The sequence below is a fragment of the Larus michahellis genome, chromosome 6 (assembly GCF_964199755.1).
Source record: "Larus michahellis chromosome 6, bLarMic1.1, whole genome shotgun sequence".
In the NCBI taxonomy this organism is placed as follows: domain Eukaryota; kingdom Metazoa; phylum Chordata; class Aves; order Charadriiformes; family Laridae; genus Larus; species Larus michahellis.
In genome coordinates this window covers 12584592-12604507 of record NC_133901.1, presented here as the reverse complement: position 1 = coordinate 12604507, position 19916 = coordinate 12584592, and the positions used below count along the sequence as shown (strand labels likewise).

At 47.6% G+C, this 19916-nt stretch overlaps 2 protein-coding genes across 3 annotated transcripts; both read left to right on the top strand.

The window, feature by feature from the left end:
• The first annotated feature begins 2054 nt into the window (after positions 1-2054).
• On the top strand, positions 2055-15553 carry LIPH (lipase H). The gene is made up of 10 exons (XM_074592644.1): positions 2055-2239; positions 6263-6630; positions 7330-7438; positions 7549-7650; positions 8381-8470; positions 9600-9767; positions 10692-10787; positions 11734-11845; positions 13381-13554; positions 15324-15553. Exons 1-10 carry the CDS (start codon positions 2188-2190, stop codon positions 15406-15408), a joined length of 1356 nt encoding a protein of 451 aa, XP_074448745.1. The 5' UTR covers positions 2055-2187; the 3' UTR covers positions 15409-15553.
• Positions 15457-18531, top strand: TMEM41A (transmembrane protein 41A). Of its 2 annotated transcripts, XM_074592645.1 has the most exons (5): positions 15457-15862; positions 15940-16093; positions 16332-16493; positions 17035-17173; positions 17518-18531. In XM_074592645.1, exons 1-5 carry the CDS (start codon positions 15765-15767, stop codon positions 17736-17738), a joined length of 774 nt encoding a protein of 257 aa, XP_074448746.1. In that variant the 5' UTR covers positions 15457-15764; the 3' UTR covers positions 17739-18531. The 2 variants fall into 2 exon arrangements, with proteins under 2 accessions (XP_074448746.1, XP_074448747.1); XM_074592646.1 differs by lacking the exon at positions 17035-17173 and having other exon boundaries at positions 15627-15862.
• The last annotated feature ends 1385 nt before the right edge of the window (positions 18532-19916 follow it).

The following is a 19916-nucleotide window of genomic DNA, read 5'->3' as shown; positions in this document are numbered from 1 at the left end:
TGGCTGGAGTTCAGCGTACGAAAATCAAATAACCCTAAGTCAGCTGTTACCATCTTTAACTAGTGTGCGGCTGAGGAAGGTTGCATGGGGCAGGTGTGAAAGGTTGGTCAACAGGATTCAAGAGCTGGAAGTAATCTGTAAACACGGGGTTATTTGAACTCCTCAGGATTCGACGGTGGAGCTGGACAGCATTTCCAGTGCTGACGTCCTGGGTATGATTGCCAATGTGCTTACTGTAAACAGACAGTCTAGTTTATGCTAAAATGGTGGTTACTCAAAATCATTCTCTCGAGGGGTGATGGAGAGTTAGAGGGATGAATCCGCCAGTCCCCGTGTACCACCTGTTGAAACAAGAGCTGCTTGGATGTGCTGTCTCAGATGGGAAACAGAGATATGAGGAAAGTGATGGGGAAAAGGAACAAGTGGGGCTTAGCTTCAGGCAATAAATTGTTACTTCTTTTTATGCCGAGAAGATAGGCAAGGCCCTCTTGATTTCTTTGTCTCATTTTATCTCTGATTCTCAAACGTCTTTTGCAATAGGTAAAAGCCTTCTGTTCATCTTGCATGCTTCACCGTTGGACCGATTCCTTCGCACCACTGGCAGAACTTGCTAGGGAGAAAATATTTTGACAGAGTTTAGGATTACTGGTAGAGGTGAGAAAGGAACTGGAAGGAAAACAATGTTTCAAATTATTCTTGTGCCATTGCATCACAAAAAGCACTTTCCTGGAGCTTGCAGCTTCCAGACTCCACAGAAGTTTTTTGGCGTCTTTCCTCAATGTTTATCCTCTTCAAAATAACAAAACCCACCTTTGCCCTGTGTGATTACCAAAAGGAGTCACAGCACGGCACACGTCCTGTGAGACCGTGATTGTGGAGCTGCATGCAGAGGGAGAGCTCGAGGTGCTCGTGAAAAAACCACGTGTGCTGCTGGGTGCATGCCTCTGCCTGAGCGGCAAGCCGTGCCTGCGCCAGACAAGCAGCACGCACTTGTCTGAACAAGGAGGAGCTGCAGACAGCCAGCAGGCAGAGTTAAGGATTAACCCAAGAATTAGCAAAGTCAAAAAGCTTAATACGTACAGTATGGACCAAAGAAACAGCTATGCAGCTGGGAACTGTAATAGTTCAGCTCCTCACTGGATCATCACCGGGGGAAAAAACAGAGCCTGTGCTTAATGAGGTGTTTCTGATCCTCCCCATGTTCCCTTTCCCTGACTTAACTTAGAAGAATTTGCTAAGAAAACATTAGGCAAAGCTACCACACAGCTTCAATCCAGCAGCCATCCCTCTTCTCTCTTCCTCTTCCCTCTCTCACCCTTTACAACCCTCTTCTACATCCCCACCACCCTCATCTTATCAATTTTGCCACAATCTTCCAGCTCCAATTTCAGACTTCCTGTCCCGCCCCTGACAGTTGCCTTTGCATCTGCCATCTTCTTACTCCTGTCCAGCAGGGGAAAAAAGAAAAAAAAAAGCCTTTTTACTTGGATTACAGCGGGATTCGTGAGGTTCCAGCAGGGCTGCAACGAAGTGTGGTGGGGATGCCAGGTGTATGAGTGTCATCCAAGGCAGCAGTTGCTTGGCAGCCCGATGGAGACGCAGACTGACTCGAACTGGTTCCCTCCCTTTGTCATGACGTGGCGCTGGGCATCCGCCTCCTGCGTTAGGACGACCGGGTGCTCAGGAGAGCTGAAGGGATGTGGGAGAGTAGGGATTGTCATGAACACTACCAATAGGTAGGGCCCTGTGAAACCAAGTGCTGGCCCTGCCCAGATACTTATCAGACGTGCAGTGACACCTACGTTCTTTGCTGCCTTTTGACATTCTTTGCAAAAGACAAATAGACACGCAAAAATTTCATTAGTTGCAACACGTGTAGTCAAATTGCTGCTTACAGCGTGATACCAAACCATTATGTTGTTGATTAGTCATTCCCCAGGGCAAACTATATTTAAAATAAGGAAACCTGGTAGAATAGAAGGCGCCCCACCTTTTTAAGAAGTAGCTTTAGTTGTATAACTAAAGACTGGTCTTCATTTCTTGGCTGGTAACTTCCTCCTTTCACCACACCTACTGTTACTGGCAGAAAACGAGAACAAGCTCTTGTCAGTGACAGCAGACACATGCCAAAGAAATTGTGGGAACCTTAAAATCTTTTGCCTGTAGAAGTTTCATGCGGAAGTCCATATGCTGAGGCTGTGTGCCATGTTCATCTACCTTTTGTATGGGGTGAAAACAGGTAAGAACTCCACTGTTTGTTTTGAATGTTTTTGTCAAATATAACACGCTTTCTGTGCTTTGCGGAAACATGAATATATCTACCCTCTGCATGATAGTTACTGCATAGGGGTTTTCACTAGCATTATTTATTTTGGCAAAGCAAATTATACTGGTTACATGAATGTAGTCAGCTGTAAGACTTCCAAATGTAAAACCAGAAGTCATTTTTATTATCTTTTCCTCACTTTGCAAACATTTCTCTTATATAAGTACTATCCATCGACACTGAAAATGTTATTTGAAATCTTCAGAGAAGAATGATTTCTTTTCAGCAGCGTCTTATATGACAGACGCGAACGATGAATTACCGTTTATGAACAATAAGCTTCATTTGATATCCTTACAGCCCTATAAAGAATCAACCTGTGTAGCAATAAACAAATGTACTGCCTTGTGTTAGCATACACACGGGAGCAAGTCAAGTTACAGCGCTCTGCCTTGTAGGGAAAACAAACAGGATTAAAAAAAAAAAAAAAACAAAACCACACAGTATTATAATAAATGCTAACTTGTATTTCATCAGGTTCTCTGGAGTAATCTTGGGGTCACATTTTTCTTAAATTAAGTTTGTTAAATATGCTGTAGGAAATGTAGTCATAAGAAGTGGAAAAAGAGAATTGTGTGAAAAGGCACCAAGGAAACACAGTGAGACACCAAAGACCGGTTTAAGAGGTAGAGGGCACACTGTCTCTGTGGAAAAGTGATGGAAATCTTCACTCCTGCTGCTGAGATTTGCTGCGTGGTAGTGAAGTGTGCTTAATGCTGAAGCCTCCTCCTTGATGCATAAAGACCGGTCCGTTGAAACACACTGTGAAAAGCCCAGGCAAGGTGACAGTGTTTTGAGCGTCGGTGAAACTGCGGGCAGACGCAGAAGCTTATCTGAGGTCCACGCAAGGTGTTGAGTGGGTGAGCAGCCCCCTTCACGGGCTCTGCATGGCCACACAGTCTCCCAAGGACCACAGCTAGGACAACTACAGATGTGACCAAGTGACCACTGACCCACTGAAGTGAAAATCTGATGGAACTTCACTTTGCAAGAGGACAGACTGGCGGAGTTAAGAAGTTCAGACACTATTCTATTCATGCAGCCAGCCTCAAGATCACAGCCCCAAAATGCAATTTATTGCAAACCTTGCCTGTCTATGGGATGAACACCTGGGAAGAAGAAGCCTCCAAACAGTGTCTCCAAGAAAGGAATGAGGGCCTTTAGTAGCACTGACTGCAGTAAATACCATGGAGTCTGCCTGAGACTATTCTCATGGCACAACACTCGTATCTGGGTGTATATGACTTCAGAACATACATATATGTATGTAACTTCAGAACGAAGTTATTCTGAAGATGCCCCTCCTGCTGCAATAGCACCTCAGAGGCTGGTCTCAAGCTCAAGACAAAAGATGTCCAGCTCCCACGTAGCAAATAGACTGGCATGCCACCCTGCTGCAGGTGCTGGGATGTCAGAGCACCTCACCCAGGAAACTGCTGTTTGCCGTCCTATTTTACACATCAGAAAAACCGATCAGAGGGAGAAAAGCAAATTGCCCAAGGCTGCTCAGCAAGCTAATGGCCAAGTTAACGAGACACTGGTTAATTGCCACATCTATTCACCTTTTCCTCGAGGGAAGTGGTCTGTTGGACACTGGTTAAATACAGTGCCAGGCTGTGAGTTTCCACCTCACTTATTTGCTTGCAGAGTTAATCTCAATAAGCCTCTTGCCCCATCAGAGAGATCTTGTTGGAGTTTCAAAGACACTTCCAGCCATTTGGGTAGGATTCGCTGTGCTCCTCGGAATGAAGAGCAAAGCCAGGATAACTGGCTGTCCTCATGCGCCAGCTTTTGTAACACATGGTGGATGAGCCTGGGATAGGCACCGGCCTGCCAGAAGAGAAGCTGGCAGGTTTCCCCCCACTATTAGCACTGATCTGATTTAGTTAATCAAAATAGAACAAATCTAACAGACTTGGTGCAGATATAACAAGGCTTTTTAAACAGTTCCTGTCTTAGGTATTAGCAAATGCCGATCAGCTCTTTTAAAAGCTCTCCTTTACTGGAAGGTTTGGGCTGTTCTGTCGACAAGCATAGTGCTCCTCTGGGCAAGTCTGAGCACAATGCAGGAGATATAGAAACAAATTAAGCAATCAGTGCAATCTTGCACCATATAGAAGTAATTCTTGCCTGGCATTTCTACCTGTATTACTACAGCTTCAGTGGCGGTTAAGATGATTAATAATACTATATAATAACACTCTACAATAACTAAAACAATTTATAGTTATTAGTAAAAATTAAGGATAATTGTATTTTTTTATGTTGCAGTAGCACCTAGAGGACAGTCGTTGAGTATCACTGTGTATGCTGGTGTGTACCAGCAAAAAATGCTAACTTTTCTCTGCTTGTTACCTTGAGATCTCCACGTTAGCAGTGTCAGAGGAGAACTCTTACTCCTGTTTCTCTGGAGCACTGTACGAATGAGGTGAGAGCAAGCTGGTCAGGAGACAGCCACCCAGGTGACCTTTAGCCTTGCAAGCAGGGCCCAGAGTCCCACTGCCCCTGGGAGCCCCCATTGAAGCATTACAGAGATAGAACACCCTCTATTCAAAGGACACTGATTTCAACCGATGTTCTGGCTGAGGGCTCATTTTCCACGACTTCTGTCCTGCTATTCGTATTTTATCATAGGCTTTATACTCCATGGATTTCAAATGTTAAAATTTATTTCTGAATTTATGGTAGTAATTTAAAATATCCGGTTGGACTTAACTGCAATATCCTTTTAGCCTATTAACTTTTATTTCTGAAGCTCCTGGGGCTTCTACAAAGTAATTAGCAGAACTATGGCAACTGAGCACATCATTTTATATGCTGGGCACAGAGCATTTATATCACTCTCATGCTCTTGATTTCCATAGGAGGAGAAAAGGGAAAGTTACTCATAGAAACTGTGAGAGTTTCATCATTTAGGAATTAAAATGCACAGAGTATTGGAGATTTGCTGGAGCACAATTAGCTTACAGCTGCAGCTTTTCTAAACCATTCTACCTACTGCACAGCCCTTTCAGCAACAAAGATCAGGAAGATTTCTTTAGCGACTGCAGCCTGAGCAATTATTGCAACCCAGGGTGCACGTGTTAGAGAGACATTCTCTCCCACAAGGTTCTTCAATAAGATTAAGGGGATTTGAGGAAAAGGATTGTGAGCCAGGAAGAGGCTACAAAACCTGGGAGGGCCCTCATAAGCGGTGTCTGTCTGGAGACAGTTATTCTATTCCCTGCCAGTGGCCTGTTGGAGATTGTGTTGGACTCTGAAGGCTCAGCTGGTGTTCTGCTGGAAAAGCAAGGAACAAAGACAGGCTTTCAAATGGCAGAGACCATCCCATAAAGCAGCACTTACACAAAATTCAGTTACTCTTCAGCTGTGTATAAGGCAATATCAGTAGCGTATCTCAGGCAGTCAAAGGGTGTCCCATTTTGCAGTCTGAAATAGCAGGCTGCATCTGCAAATACAAATGAGGCATTGAGCTGCCCCTCACAACAGCAAGATCCTCTGCAGCTTGTCAGCTCCAGACTGGAGTTGCAAACGAACCACGAGGATATCCCTTTACCCTAGAACCTGTCCAGAGCCTCTGTGTGCGCTCTCAAACCAATAGAGCAACCATCCTAGTTGTCAGTCTCTAATACCCTCCTCACTCTAGTGGATTTTTGGGGAAAGTCCATGCCAGCTCCCAGCTGCTAGTGGAAACAGGACTGTGCCATTTCAGGCAATGCTGCTCCGAGAAGCAGCATAGTCTTGCTGTCTTAGTTCCAACACAGCAAGAAAACCTAAGTTTCAGGGTAACTCCAGTCATGACCATGATGGAGAGGAAAGGAGCAGCCCCGGCTCAGAGACCTCACAACCTGTGCCTGTGCAGGGCTGGCAGGTAGAAAAGGTGAGAGCAAACGCACTGGAGCTAACCTCAGGATTGCCACACTGTGCTCTTTTCAGACCCCGGGGAGACATGCCCTGCATTCACAGCTCTTGGCTTCAGCAACGCTTTGATAGGGACAGACCTGAAAGTGAAGCTGCTGCTGTACACCAGACAGAACCCAAAATGTGCTGAAGAGCTCAATTCAACAGCCTCCAAGTATCTAGATGTGACCAAGAAAACTACTTTCATCATCCACGGATACCGACTCACGGGCTCTGCCCCTGTCTGGATCCCTAACTTGGTACATCTGCTGCTTTCTGTAGAGGACATGAATGTCATCCTTGTGGACTGGAACCAGGGGGCAACAACTCTCATCTACAGTAATGCTTCCCGAAACTGCAAGAAAGTTGCTGAGATTCTGAAGAAACTTATTGATGAAATGTTGGTAAGTTGAATGTTCACACTATGATACAGTCATTAATGCACAGTATATAAAGGGCAGAAAGGAAATGTTGTCTAGGAGAAGGAACTCCTAAAAAGGAATGCATTCATTTTTGGAAATGCAGCTATAATGCAGTGCCAAAATCTACCCTTGGACTTGGTATGATGGTATTTTGTTGCAATATTCAGTTTACACTCTAAGTCTCTACATTTCTGGATACAAAGCTCTACTGATACGTTTTCCCATACACAGAAACTCTATTTCCACTTTCTGGATGTACAAAAGTCAGCTTATGGGGATCAGCTACAGTTCACAGTTCCTCGAAGCTGTTGCACAGGCAATGATGACACTGGATCATTAGGATCGTTGTGTCTGCTAATGCCTTGCAGGAACCACATGTGGACACTGGAGTTGTACTCATGGGGCCCATGAATACCCATTCCTGTCTGCACTGTCTGTCCACACTTGTAGTCACTGCCCCAGAAAAATACAACCATTGCCTGAACATCGCAGCTCTCTCAGCCTCCAACACAAGTGCTGGTTGTACTGTGGCACTATCAAAGGGGAAATATTTACACAGAGCGGAACACACCAAGGGAAAATGTGGGAAAAGTAGGGAGATGCATTTACGTTCCTCCTCCTGATATTTTTATGCCTTTCATGTGCCTAAAATCTGTGACCACAAGTACTTTTAAATCTCAGCTTGATGGAGCATCACTTGACTCCTTGCACATGATAGGAGTGAGCCTGGGAGCACACATCTCTGGCTTTGTGGGACAGATGTTTGATGGTACACTTGGAAGAATCACAGGTAAGCCCTTCCTCCCGTCAGTCCTTTTGCTTCGAGGACAGCTGTCCCCCATGAGCGGAGTGAGCCGCACAGTACTGAAGTGATGCCACACGCATGGTTTTGGGTTGCAGGTCTTGACCCGGCAGGCCCCTTGTACAGAGGAAAGCCGCCCAGCGAGAGACTGGATCCTACAGACGCACAGTTTGTTGACGTCATTCACTCCGACACCGACGGTATGTAACATTTCTCCTCTTCACCAATACGAGGAAACCTAGAGACTGATGGGGAGCACAGGAAAGCGGCAGCACCCAGTCCTGCCACAGCAGTTCCACACTAGGGTCACACTGCAGGGTCAGCCTGCTGCCGAGCACGCAGCATCTCAAAAGCTAGTCACACACCTCAATGCACAGCACATCAGTTATCCCCAGCCCTGTGGCTTGATGCTTCCAGTCTTCACCCCACCTTCTGTGGGCTAAAGCCTCCTCTGGGGCAAATCTGGCATCTCCCTCAGCCCTCTCCTTTCCCAGCCGGTGGACAGCACATCTTCACATCTGCCAGCCAGGCCAGCTCTGCTCCCACTGGCATCCTGCCCCCAGCTTTCCCACATCGTTGCTGCCTCTCGTCTTCTCCCAGTCCCTCCAAGAACTCGGACTTCAGCAGCACAGCAAGACCCAGTGCTTCACATCCCTTTTTCTCTCCTGTAGGCAGTGACACAAAAAGACAAATTTTGTACTGTCACGCACACAGACTTATTTTAGGTACTTGATACCATTGCTAAAATGACACAGCTGGGTCACAACCATTTGGCCTGCTGCCTAAAGAGATGAATGACATTAATATTCCTGCACAGGCAGGCCTCCTAGAGCTAAGTAACGATTATTTTTTCCAGTTAGTTTCTTATGTTTGTTTCTTCTGCCTTTTACGATTTAATATTCCCTCACCTCTTATATTTTCTTTTGTCAGGACTAGGTTACGCAGAAGCACTAGGCCACATAGACTTCTACCCTAACGGTGGGACCGACCAGCCTGGCTGTCCACTGACAATATTTTCTGGTAATTAATTCTGCCTTGAATTGCATAGACGCTGACAAAATGTTTCCAATCAGAAAAGAGGAGAAGGCCAGAGAAACATCATCACTGCTTAGACAATACAGGAAAACTACATTCTGGGAAAGCCATGACAGCAGTCTCTTCCCAGTGCTGATGCCGCACACCGATGTAACAGTTCAGCTGATGTGCACCAGGCAGACACATGAGTCAGGGGTGATCCCTCTGCTCTCTGTCACAAATGCAAACGGGATTAATTTTCCAAGCAAAAAGTCATCAGGTAGATTTGTCCTCCATTTTGTGACTACATTTAGAAAACCTGTGGGATTTTTTATTTTTTTTTTAATTACTTAGAACACACACAAAACCCCAAGGAACAGCAATGGCAAGAACCTGTTGAGCAAACAGGTTGAAGATGAGTGTGGGGTAGGCTGTTATACCGAATCCAATGCGCCTTTCTTGGCAGGGACCAACAGTGCAGTCTGGCAGGTAGAGCCCTAGTCCTGAATGCAAGAAAGCTTTTTTCCTTTCCAACCAGGCAGCAGAACTGGTTTTGTGAAAGCTGGGTGAAGAAGATACCTTACAGAAGGAAAGGCAATAACATGAATTCAACCCGTATCAGACCCAAGAGAATCTACATAGGAAACCAGCCTGAAACAAAAATCCATAGGAAATGAGGTTTTTGCTGCTCATGCAGCAACTCATTTGATTAGTTATGTCTTTCTAAAGAGTTTTTTACACCAAAATAGAAGGCCATGTGCAAAAAAAACCAACAAACCAATATCCAGCTGTCAGGCCTGAGCTCAGAGGAGAACACCTCAGACAGAGTAGGATCCATAGCTGGATCCTCTGGAACTGCAGTAACACAGTAACAAAATGAACATAAATGTTTTTAAAACCAAAAAAATCAAGACGAAAAGTAAAGCAGACACAGGCAGAGCTGAGTGCACTCAAAGGGAGAGGCTAGCGCCCACTTACTGTTCAGCCACAGCCCAGTGCTCCCCAGTTCAACCTGTTGTGTTCAGACTGGCCAGTGACCGTCCGCTGGTGTGTCCTTTTTTGCTAGCGCATTAATGCCGTTTTGCTGAAGCACGAGGATTGCTAACAAAATATTTCTTCCCTGTGTATGGTTAAGGATTGCAGTATTTTAAGTGTGACCACCAGAGGTCTGTTTTCCTGTTCCTGTCATCCCTGAAGCAGAGCTGCGATATCACCGCGTACCCGTGTGACTCCTACAGAAGTTACAGGAACGGCAAATGTACCAGCTGCGAAACTTTTTGGCCTATGCCATGCCCCACCGTAGGTAAGGATCCAGGGAATGCCAATGCATCCTGAATACATGTGTCTGACAGAGTTGCCCATCATTACTATAACTTGGTGCGTGACAAATGTTTTGCTAAAGGATTAACACAACACGGTGCTTTGCAAAAGCATGTAGGTTATTTCCACTGATGTTTTTGAGTCCCTCCTTGACTTCTGCAGAGGTACAAGCCTTTGCTGCGGGTAAAACAGGCCTGAGAAATTTTCCTGCTCTTTGTACGGTCACATCACATTATGATCTAGAACAGAAATCCACACGTAAAGGATCCAGAACTAGAAAAACCAAAACAAGACTTGGGATCTTTACAATAAAGTCACAGAAACAATTAATAAAGTCCATTAGTTGCAGAGTTTGAGGGATAGGGCCACGTTCTTGCTAAAACATAATCTTTTCTAAGAAATTTTCAGCACTACAAACCCCTCTTGACTCTAAAAGGAGTGGCAGAGGGGTGAACAAAGGGTAGTCTGGGGTTTTTGGTAACTTACCCACAGAGGTGTCCCAGCCTGGATGTGACAGCCCAGCTGCAGGCTGCCATTTCTGAAACGTTGATGCTAAAAAACCTGATGCTTCCAGAAATGAACTTGCAAAGCTAAGGGGATGATTTTCATTCTGCGCTGCAATATGCAATCCTTCTTGACCATGGATATCAGATGTGGAAAAAGATGAAGCTTAAAATAAGCCTTAAACAGTAACCAGGTGTATTTAGACGCTCGGTTGGCTTTAGTTACACAAATAAAATTAAGCCCTGGTATAAGTCTACGGAGTACGGAAGGATGTGTCACAGTACTACCTTGCAGCTGGCAAGCAATATACTATTTCTTAAGTATTTGCTTGTTATTTTCAGCAATTTCATTGCTTATATACCTGTCTAGTAACTCTGTTTCATTTTCAAACTGTCGTCTATAGGCTATTATGCCCATAAGTGGAAAAGCTATTTAACACAACAGAGCCATCCAGTGACAAGTATGTTTTTTGATACAGCGGACGAAGAGCCATTTTGCAGTAAGTGACTAAGATTTCTGAGTTGATTTTTCTTTGCGCATTGCCTCCTTCTGCAATGGTTAGCTGGTATTGGCATCATAGCCAGCATTTTAGAAAAAGCTAGTGGCTGCTGGATAGAACTGTGTCCATCTGCAGTCTTGCCATTACATTCCTTATCTGCAAACCCGCCTGGTGCTGTGAAAGCCAGCTACTCGCTAGAGATGCACAAAAACAGGCTCATCTTGCTTACGCTGCTAGGAAATTTGTTGAGAACATGCAAATGAAACATAAAAGGGTAGTTCCTAAACCGTGTTTCAAAACAACACACCGCTCTTGCATGCAAGTAAGAGGTGTGTGGGAACAATGAGAGTCAAAGACCTGCTCTGAGCTGAACAGGTTAAAAAGCTACCCTGGACAAAAGTGAAAGGCGCAGGGAAGGGGCCCAGGAGAGGGGGAATTGGTGAAAAAAGGTTTCACCCTGGTGATTACCAACATACCGAGCCATGGGCAGCGATTATGGCCTGGGCTCCAGTGCTGGTCAGCAAGTGAATTCAGTGAGTAAAGAGCGGACGATTCTGCTCCATGACAGAGAAGACAAATGATAGATGCTGGGATCAGAAACGAAAGGGATGAGAGGTGGACAGGAAAAAGAAAAGCCAATCTGAAAATGAACAGGGAAGGCAGGGAGTGAAAGGCGGCATGCTGAAAGCCACAGAGAGACCCCCTTGCGTGCCAGTTGTGTAACCCTTGCTGTAGTGCTTTCCCAGACATCTCTTAATATTGCTGTTAGGAATCTCTGCAAAGGAAGGAGAAAGAGATTTTTGCGATAAATTGAACGGGTTGTGTCAGATGAGCAAGTGGGAGAAAGATGTCCTCCAGCTGCAGTTCAGCTCCCAGAGATGCACACAGCCGGGCTGAGAGCAGAGCGTGCAGAGTCTAACCGCGCTCACTCTCACTCTCACTGCAGTTTATCACTACCTTGTGGATATCATTACGTGGAACAAAGACACCAGAAGAGGCACCTTCAGCATTGTACTAGCTGATGAAACTGGGAAGGAGGCAGAATCTAAAGTTAATCCGTAAGTCTTACCGATCTGATCATCTGTAAATGTTAGCAAATCACTTGGTACAACTGTGCCTGGGAGGAGGTAAGATTTCCTCCTCTAATTTCTCTGCTGATAGTCGATAGTGTACATGCCTTAGGGCTTTCCTGGCCCTATGCAATTTTCACAGACTCCCCCAGTGCACACCAGCTGACGGCCCAGCTCTTTGGTTCGGACCCTTCTCAGTCACCTTCATCACTGAAGTGGACAATTCCAGTCAGCGGCATGGCTGTCCTAGGCTTCCACTAAAGAAGGTGGAAAAACACAGCTCCCCCTCTTTCCTTCCCTTTCCTGGGAGTGTTCCAGTCCAGCTCCGGGTGCCCAAGACTGCTGGGATGAACCTGGGCCTGAATATGTAACACCCAAATCAATTCATTCCACTTGGAGAGGCAAATTAATGACTGGTGCTTATGGGGACAAGCAAATTCCTGATTGATCTTAACACACTTCAGCCAAACAAGTCCTGCTCAACTAGTTTTCCCAAATGTCTCTAACTGCATACTCTCCCAGCCGTATCTGTTTTCTCGGGAGCAATCTGCATAGCTCCCTGGGGCTGCACAACAGGATGCCCCTGCTCTGCTGAGCGCTTGACAGCCCACCAGGCAGCACAGTCACACACGCACACGTTGTAGACACCTTTGACAGGTTAAAACTTGCCCTATTTGTCAGGCCTCCTAAAACTTCTAAACAAGGCCAGTCATTTTGAATGTTGCAACCGGGATACACGTCCAGTCACATCTGCAGACTTCACCTTTATAAGGGAAATCTTAAGCTATAGCCATACAACCAGCTATATAAAGCACGTGTCATGTGGCCACAGTGTTCTTGTGAGCAGCTCTGCGACTTTTGCCCCAAGACAGGTGCAGTTTTCATGCATATCTCAAAGTGGGACTGGCCATTCTGCCAAAAAGGTCAAACCTCAGCCCTGCGAGACTTCATGGCTGTGCTGTTTTCCTATCCTGAGAAGGTGGATTACTCCCCATTAATTCCAGACAACGCTGCATTGTTTTACAGACGCTTCTGCTGCATTTGCCAGAAGAGAACTATCAGAAATGTAGTTAGGGGCACTAATACCCCCAAGGTACAGTCTTCCATCTGTAGAGCTTAGACATGCGGCGTTGTTACAAACAGATTTTTATGTACGCCAACCTATTCTGCAGTCTCCAGGGGTGACTTGGTGCTGAGGTCCACACAGACAGCCAGGTATGAACATCACCTGGGTCCAGTGCACTCGGGTTCAAAACAAAACCACTGTGAGGATTCTGCTTTGGGACCAGAGGAAACAGCATCAGACCTTGGCGTCCCCACTCCCACCCCAAATAACAGAGTGCAGAAGTGGCTGAGCAGGTTCACACCTGGAAACCTGAATCCACACCCATTTCCTGTAAACCAGAAACTAATCATAAATTCAGTCCTCCTCCTCCCCTAGCACCGTTTCTAATATTATACTGAATATATTAAAAATGGTGCTATTCCCTCGGTGACTGACACTTTGTCTGCTTTATCTTTAGAGAAGCTGCAGCCTTTCAGCAGTACAACCAAATCACTTTGCTAATTGGATTCAACAAGCACTTTGAAAATGTAGAAAGAATTTCCTTGACATTTTCCACGGGATCTGTCATTGGCCCAAAATTCAAACTCAGGATTCTCCAAATGAGGTTCCGGTCACTTACAAATCCAGAAAGGTAAGCAGAGGTTTACAAACCATTTCTGTTGTTGCAAACTCGACAGAAGTAAACGAATCTCCCAGATGCCCAGCCTGGCTGAGTTCATCCAGAAGAATTATATTTATTTCACATTTAATAACTCTTGCATACATATCTTGCGAATAAATTCTGCCTTTAGTGCATGCACACAAACCCCATAGCTGAAACTGAACATAGAGGTTGTCTTATTGTACTGAAAATACGTAATTAGTGGTCTGGCTCTGACGTGGCCTGACATTTTAACCTTTGGTGAGGAAAATGACCTTTGAGTAGCTACAGAGAAGCTGCCCAGGCCTGAACTCTGGGCTGAAAGTACATGCAGCTCTCAGGGAAATACAGATGTCCAGCCCCAAATATCCCAATTTCTACGTCCAGTCAAACAGGGAGATTAATTTGCTCCTGGAATTCCCACAACTGGGAGCTGCTGTGCCCCAAAGCACTGACTACCGCCCACATCATGAGGTACCCACCAGGTCATTTGCTGATGAGATTTCTACAGCTGCTTCAGTCACCTTAGAATCATGGAATCATAGAATCATTTAGGTTAGAAAAGACCCTTGGGATCATCAAGTCCAACCATCAACCCCACTCTACAGAGTTCTCCCCTACACCATATCCCCTAACACCACATCTAAACGACTCTCAAACACATTCAGGGATAAATGTTATAACCTTGTTAACCTCTGTCTGCTCTATGGTCCTACCCTTAAACTTCCCCGATTTTTAGGGCACCTTTGGAGGAGGGGATCTCTGCCTGAGCTCACCAAGTACAGAATCTCTTAGGCTGACCTTGTGTGCAAGGACAGCATGTGGACATCAAGCCATACATGCTTTAAATTTGGGCTAAAACAAGGATTGTGCATCACAGAGTGAGAAGGGTGGAGCAAAAAAAGGACAGAGGTGCAGAACATGTTTCTTTGCAGCTCATGAAGGTCTGCTACCCTTACCTTTGTCTTAGAATATGGAAAAGATTGTGCATGTCTAATAAGCAAAGTCCTACAGCTCCCCCTCACTGACACTCCCTTTCTCCTGTCCTACATCTCCACAGTCATTTCCAGCCCCAGATCCACATTTAATCTTTTAAAAATTGGATGCAAATGCCCAAACATTCCACCAGAGGATGCACACTCTCCCCTAGGAGGGGCTGCCAGAGGCTATGAGTACAGTTTCATGACTATTTTAACACTGTTAAGTAATCAGTCTCTGCCACGGGGAGGGATGTCCTGCTCTCTCTCCTTCCCGGTGCCAGGGCTGATGCTCATGTGGCCCCTGGTGAAAGCCCTAGTAGTTCCTCTGTTTTTTGGCTGGGCTAGCTCTAAGCCAGCCCACTGCCTGCTCTCAGCTCAAAGTGGCAGCACAATGCCTAAAATCCCTAATCCCGACACAGGGAACCGGCAGGAGCACACAGGTGGCCAAGGGGAGATGGAGGGACTACCCTTTTGGTGGCCGTGACAGTGCAGACTGGCTTAAAGGGAACCCTGAACTCTGTAGCCAATACCTCCGTTTGCTTGCTGTTTTCTTTTTCTATGAGGCAAAGCAAAAGATAAAGTAGAACAGAATGAATACATGCTCAAGGTATCTCTGACCTCACTAAGGCTCAAAGTCCATCTCGCTTTAGGTGGACTTCAAGCCACTTGTCTTGAGAGCATGATTTATTTTACGTAAGCCTCCTGCAGGGCATTGTCTGGGGCATGACACAAGAAAGGCAAGTTTTTCACTTTTGACTCATGTTGGGTGTTTTTATGCAGCCCGCAGCTGTGCAGATACGACCTTGTCCTGACGGAGAACACCAAAAAAACCTTCAAGCCCATCCCGTGCTGGAGCAGGAGCTAAGACGCGAAGATGTTATTTCTGAACCTTATGCCTGAACGTGAACAGACATTTTCACAAGGAACTCACCTGAAGGTTCCTCAGCGCCTTCTGCAGAGCCACGGCACGGCCCTCCCGTCAGGGTAGAGATTTATAAACGGGGCTGCAGAAATAACAAAAAAAACCCAAACAAAAAACAAACAAAAAAAACCCCACACCAACCCAAAACCGTTGTCGTCGTGCGTTTTTTGGGGCGCGCCCCCGCAGCGGGCCCACCCTCAGCGCCGAGGGGAGGTGGCTCCCTCCAGGCCGCGGCCCGCCCTCAGCACCGCCCGCCCCGCCCCGCGCCTGCGCCGCCCGCGGCCGGGCCCCATCGCGGGATGTGGCGGCGTTTGGCCGGGCTGCTGCTCGTCTTCGCGGCCGCCACGGTCGCCCTGTGGCTCCTGTCGGCCCGGCTGAGCGCGGGTCAGGCGGGCAGGTGGGTACCGGCGATGCGGGGTGGGGGGTGGCGGTGGCGAGGCCCTGGTGCTCCCCGTTTTCTTCCCCTCTCCTCAGGCCGCTGCGGTTCCCGTCAGACCTAGAGGAGCTGCGGGAGCTGGCCGAGGCCCTGCGGGACTACGAGAGGCAGCACCGGGGAGCGGCGCTGGCCCTTTTCTGCGCCGCCTACCTCTACAAGCAGAGCTTCGCCATCCCCGGCTCCAGCCTGCTGGTACGGCGGGGCCGGGCGGGGGGCGCCGGGCGGGGGGCTGGTAGGGACCCCTCAGAGGGGCCTTAGCCCTCGGTCCCGCCTGCTGGGACAAGGTGCGAGGTCGGTGCTGCGCCGGGTGAGTCACGGCTCTGCCGGTCCGCCCGATCGATGCCCCCGGAGGCAGAGGGTGAAGGCAGCGGGACGGAGGGGACAGGCGTTGTCCCCTCCCGGGCGCTCACTTGCCCTTGTCCCCTGGCAGAACGTTCTGGCCGGGGCGCTCTTCGGACCCTGGACCGGGCTGGTGCTGTGCTCCGCCCTGACATCGGTGGGAGCCACCTTCTGCTACCTCCTCTCCGGCGCCTTCGGGAAGCAGTTCGTCGTCTACTACTTTCCTGATAAAGTGGCTCTGCTGCAAAGAAAGGTACGGACAGGCTCGGTTCTGCAGACAGCCAGAACAGCCCCTGGAGGAGGCTGCCTTTTGGGTTGACTTAGTCAGAAAATGAATACGTGCAGGGTACGCATCAGGTCAGTTAAGGGCCTCCTCTGACACAATGTAGGAGCAGACCGCTCTCTTGGCAGTAAGCCTGTTTGCAAATCCCAGATCCCAAGGAAAATCCCAGATCCTAAGGAAAATGAAAAGTAAGATAATGGATTGATTGGGAAGCCCCTGTGCTCCAGAACTGCCTCCACCCATCCTGGACCGCATTGTACAGCTGGAGGTAGTTCTGCTGTTGACTTCTTGATCTCTCGTTCAGGTTAGATCCCATTTTCACTGCTGGCGTGGAAGGGGCTGGCTCACCTTTAGGATCCCATACCTACATAAAGTTGCCACTTTTCATCAGTTCTGAACTGATGTTGTGGCGTGTTAGAAGAAAACTTAAATTTCACTTTAGTATCATGGACATTTCAGGTGTTACTGCTGTCTGAAGAGCAGAAATAATTTGGAACGTTTCTCTTGACAGGTAGAAGAGAACAGGAGCTCCTTATTTTTCTTCTTGTTGTTCCTGAGGCTGTTCCCCATGACACCAAACTGGTTTCTGAATCTCTCAGCTCCCATTTTAAACATCCCTGTGTCCCAGTTCTTCTTCTCCGTTCTCATCGGTAAGGCCTGGGGAGACTGTCTGAGGGGGCAGCGTGACATTGCATCCGCTCATCCCCGAGCCTTGGGTAGGATGCTGAGCTGGGGAGGCAGAGCGGCAGGGTCATCTCCCCATTTAACTGTTTGCCTTCTTGCCAACCTTATATTAGAAGTCTCAGTGCATTTTGCACATATGTGTGCATCACCAACGCAGCGAAGTTTTGAATCGTAGCAAAGTTTTGAATCACACCTTGTTCTTCCCATTACGAACCCAGACCCCTGTGTCTGGCCTTGGGCACGGGCCTATTTGAGTTAATTTTACATGGGGGAGATGCTAACAGGCTTTTTTCTGCTCTGATTCTTTCAGGTCTTACACCATATAATTTCATCTGCGTGCAGACAGGAGCCATTCTGTCACAGATCACCTCTTTGGATGCCATTTTCTCCTGGGACACGCTGCTCAAACTGCTTGCGATGGCTGTGGCAGCATTGATACCAGGGACCCTCATCAAGAAATACAGCACGAAGCACTTGAAGCTGGATGAAGACAAGCATGCTCAGTTGCTCAATGGCAAAAAGAGCTTGTGATGGCTCAGGTGCCCCAGATGTTGGGGGACTGCCTCGCAAATGCTGCAGGTCTCTTCCTGTGGGTTATATTCTGCATGCTCTGTGCCACCGTGGACCAAGGACAATTGCAGTTTTTAATCGTTCTTCTCATCTAAGAGGAGGTGTAAGGTTTTTATTTTTAATGAATGTTTAACTGTGCGTGTATCTGCACGAAGAGCACTATACGGGGGCTTTGTGAACACTTGAAGTTGATGTGCCTGTTTCCTTTAAATCAGCCTGTGTCTGCAGCGTGCCTGAGGGTGATGCCAGCCCACTGTGAATGTATTAGCAATGGAAAAAAGTATGAGGAGCATCCTGTGAGGAAGGCAAATCAGGACCCCTTAGTCCCTCCAAGCTCTTGAATGCAGGGGCCAAGGGCTGCGCTCCCCGCCGTCTCCCTGCCAGCCCAAGCCACAGGCTTCCCCTGGGCTCCCGCACTTCCCACCCAGTCCAGCTTTGTGAGTCCAGCTAAGCTCACTGGTGTGACTCTGGGAGCGAGACAGGCTGGTTTTCTGCCCAGCCTCATCCCTTGGCACCTGGAGTCCACGGCACAGAGGGCTGTGTTGAGCTGCAATAACCGCTTGGTTTTCCCCACCGCTCTAGGAGCAGTGTTTCCCAGCCTTAGGCAGGCCCTCCTCCCTCCCGCCCTCTCCAGACCCATACTTACTTAGCATTTTTGGCCTAAAATGACAAACCATGCACTTCTGTGCTGTTAGGTGCAGTAGTACAAGTATCAAGTTGAGAAAAAGTAATGATGTTTTAGGGTCCCTGCACCTTCTGTAGGAGAGCTTACACAGACTCTGTCATTCAGATGTTAAATAGGCGCGCCCTGCAGCGAAATTGTTCAGGATTTGGGACCAGCTGTAAGCTCCCTGTATGTATCCACCATATGTCAGAACACTTGGGATTGCTTCTGAGGTCTGTCTGGCTGCTACTCCCCACAAAGACGAAAGGGGGAAAAAAATAAAAGGGAATGGATGGGTCTGGCAGTGATTTGTCCTTGAGAAGCACCTTTCAACCTACACGTTTGTTCATGTATAACTAGAAGGTTTCCAAATAAGCAGGTAGGGTCTGTCACAGCTGCTGGAAAACAGTAGCGCCCAGGGATGATGGTACGCTCCCAGATTTTCGGTATGTCCACTTCCTTGCTCTACTCTCCACGAGTTTGCCCTCCACTCAGAGGATAAAGTAAGCCTTCTGGCATGGAAGGGGCAGATGGGAGACCCCAGAGCGCTTGGGAAGCTGACAGAGTGAATACTTCATCCATTTTAGCACCTTGCCCACCAGTAGGGTTGGAAGTGAGTGGCACAGCAAGGTTCCCAGGATGAGAAGTCATGGTTGTAGCCATCCCCCAGGTCACACTGCAAAAATCACTCATTTGACAAGAGCAAAAGCCAACGCTTAGGGACACCTGGGTGCTTGGCAGCTACGTGTGTCTGACCAAGCCTTTGTCCTGCTATTTGGAGCTCCCAGGAGTTCCAGTTCAGCTGTGTTCAGAGACAGGTAACAACAAGCTCGTCTCTAACATGTTAGTTATTAAAAGGCTTCACAACATCCCGAAGTACATGAGAAACCATTCCCAGATCACCAGACCAGCCTGAGAAGCATTGAAGTACACTGGCTTTTTATTCCATGCATTGTTTGCTTTGATAGTCATTCTTGTTTCCATCACTGTACACTGTTCAATACAAAAAAAATCAAGTTTGTATCAGGAATCCGCAGAGCAGGGAGGAGAGAGATGAACACTACTGGACAGGGCCAAGATGAAATGGTTACTTAACACGACAGTGGGGAAGGCAACATTCAGCTCTGGGAGAAAATCTAGGCTAGCGTTCAGGAGCTGTCAGCAGCCATGAGAACTGGATCAGGGTAGTCGGGATGCTGAAAAGGGAACCCACGGTTTACTCCTGTCCTGCAAACGCGGTGTTACTGTAGGGAGGAAGCAGGCCGATAGACGCCTCCCAGCCCCGTACCTTGCTAGGAGAGAAAGTGCGAGGAACCGCAGCGGAGGGGCCCATACAGCAACGCAGAGATCACATCCGTTTGCAATCCTGGGGAGGTTTCACTACAGAAAACACCTGTATCGCCTCCTGCAGAACTGACCGCAACCATCCCAGGAAGGCAGAGGGCTGCCCAGCCACCCCTGCCCGCAGGCAGCCG

Coding starts and splice junctions, on each gene's coding strand:
- LIPH (XM_074592644.1), top strand. CDS start 2,188: ATGCTGAGGCTGTGTGCCATGTTCATCTACCTTTTGTATGGGGTGAAA. Junction 2,240..6,262: donor TTTGTATGGGGTGAAAACAG/GTAAGAACTCCA, acceptor TGCTCTTTTCAG/ACCCCGGGGAGACATGCCCT. Junction 11,846..13,380: donor GCAGAATCTAAAGTTAATCC/GTAAGTCTTACC, acceptor CTTTATCTTTAG/AGAAGCTGCAGCCTTTCAGC.
- TMEM41A (XM_074592645.1), top strand. CDS start 15,765: ATGTGGCGGCGTTTGGCCGGGCTGCTGCTCGTCTTCGCGGCCGCCACG. Junction 15,863..15,939: donor AGCGCGGGTCAGGCGGGCAG/GTGGGTACCGGC, acceptor CCCTCTCCTCAG/GCCGCTGCGGTTCCCGTCAG. Junction 17,174..17,517: donor CTTCTTCTCCGTTCTCATCG/GTAAGGCCTGGG, acceptor TGATTCTTTCAG/GTCTTACACCATATAATTTC.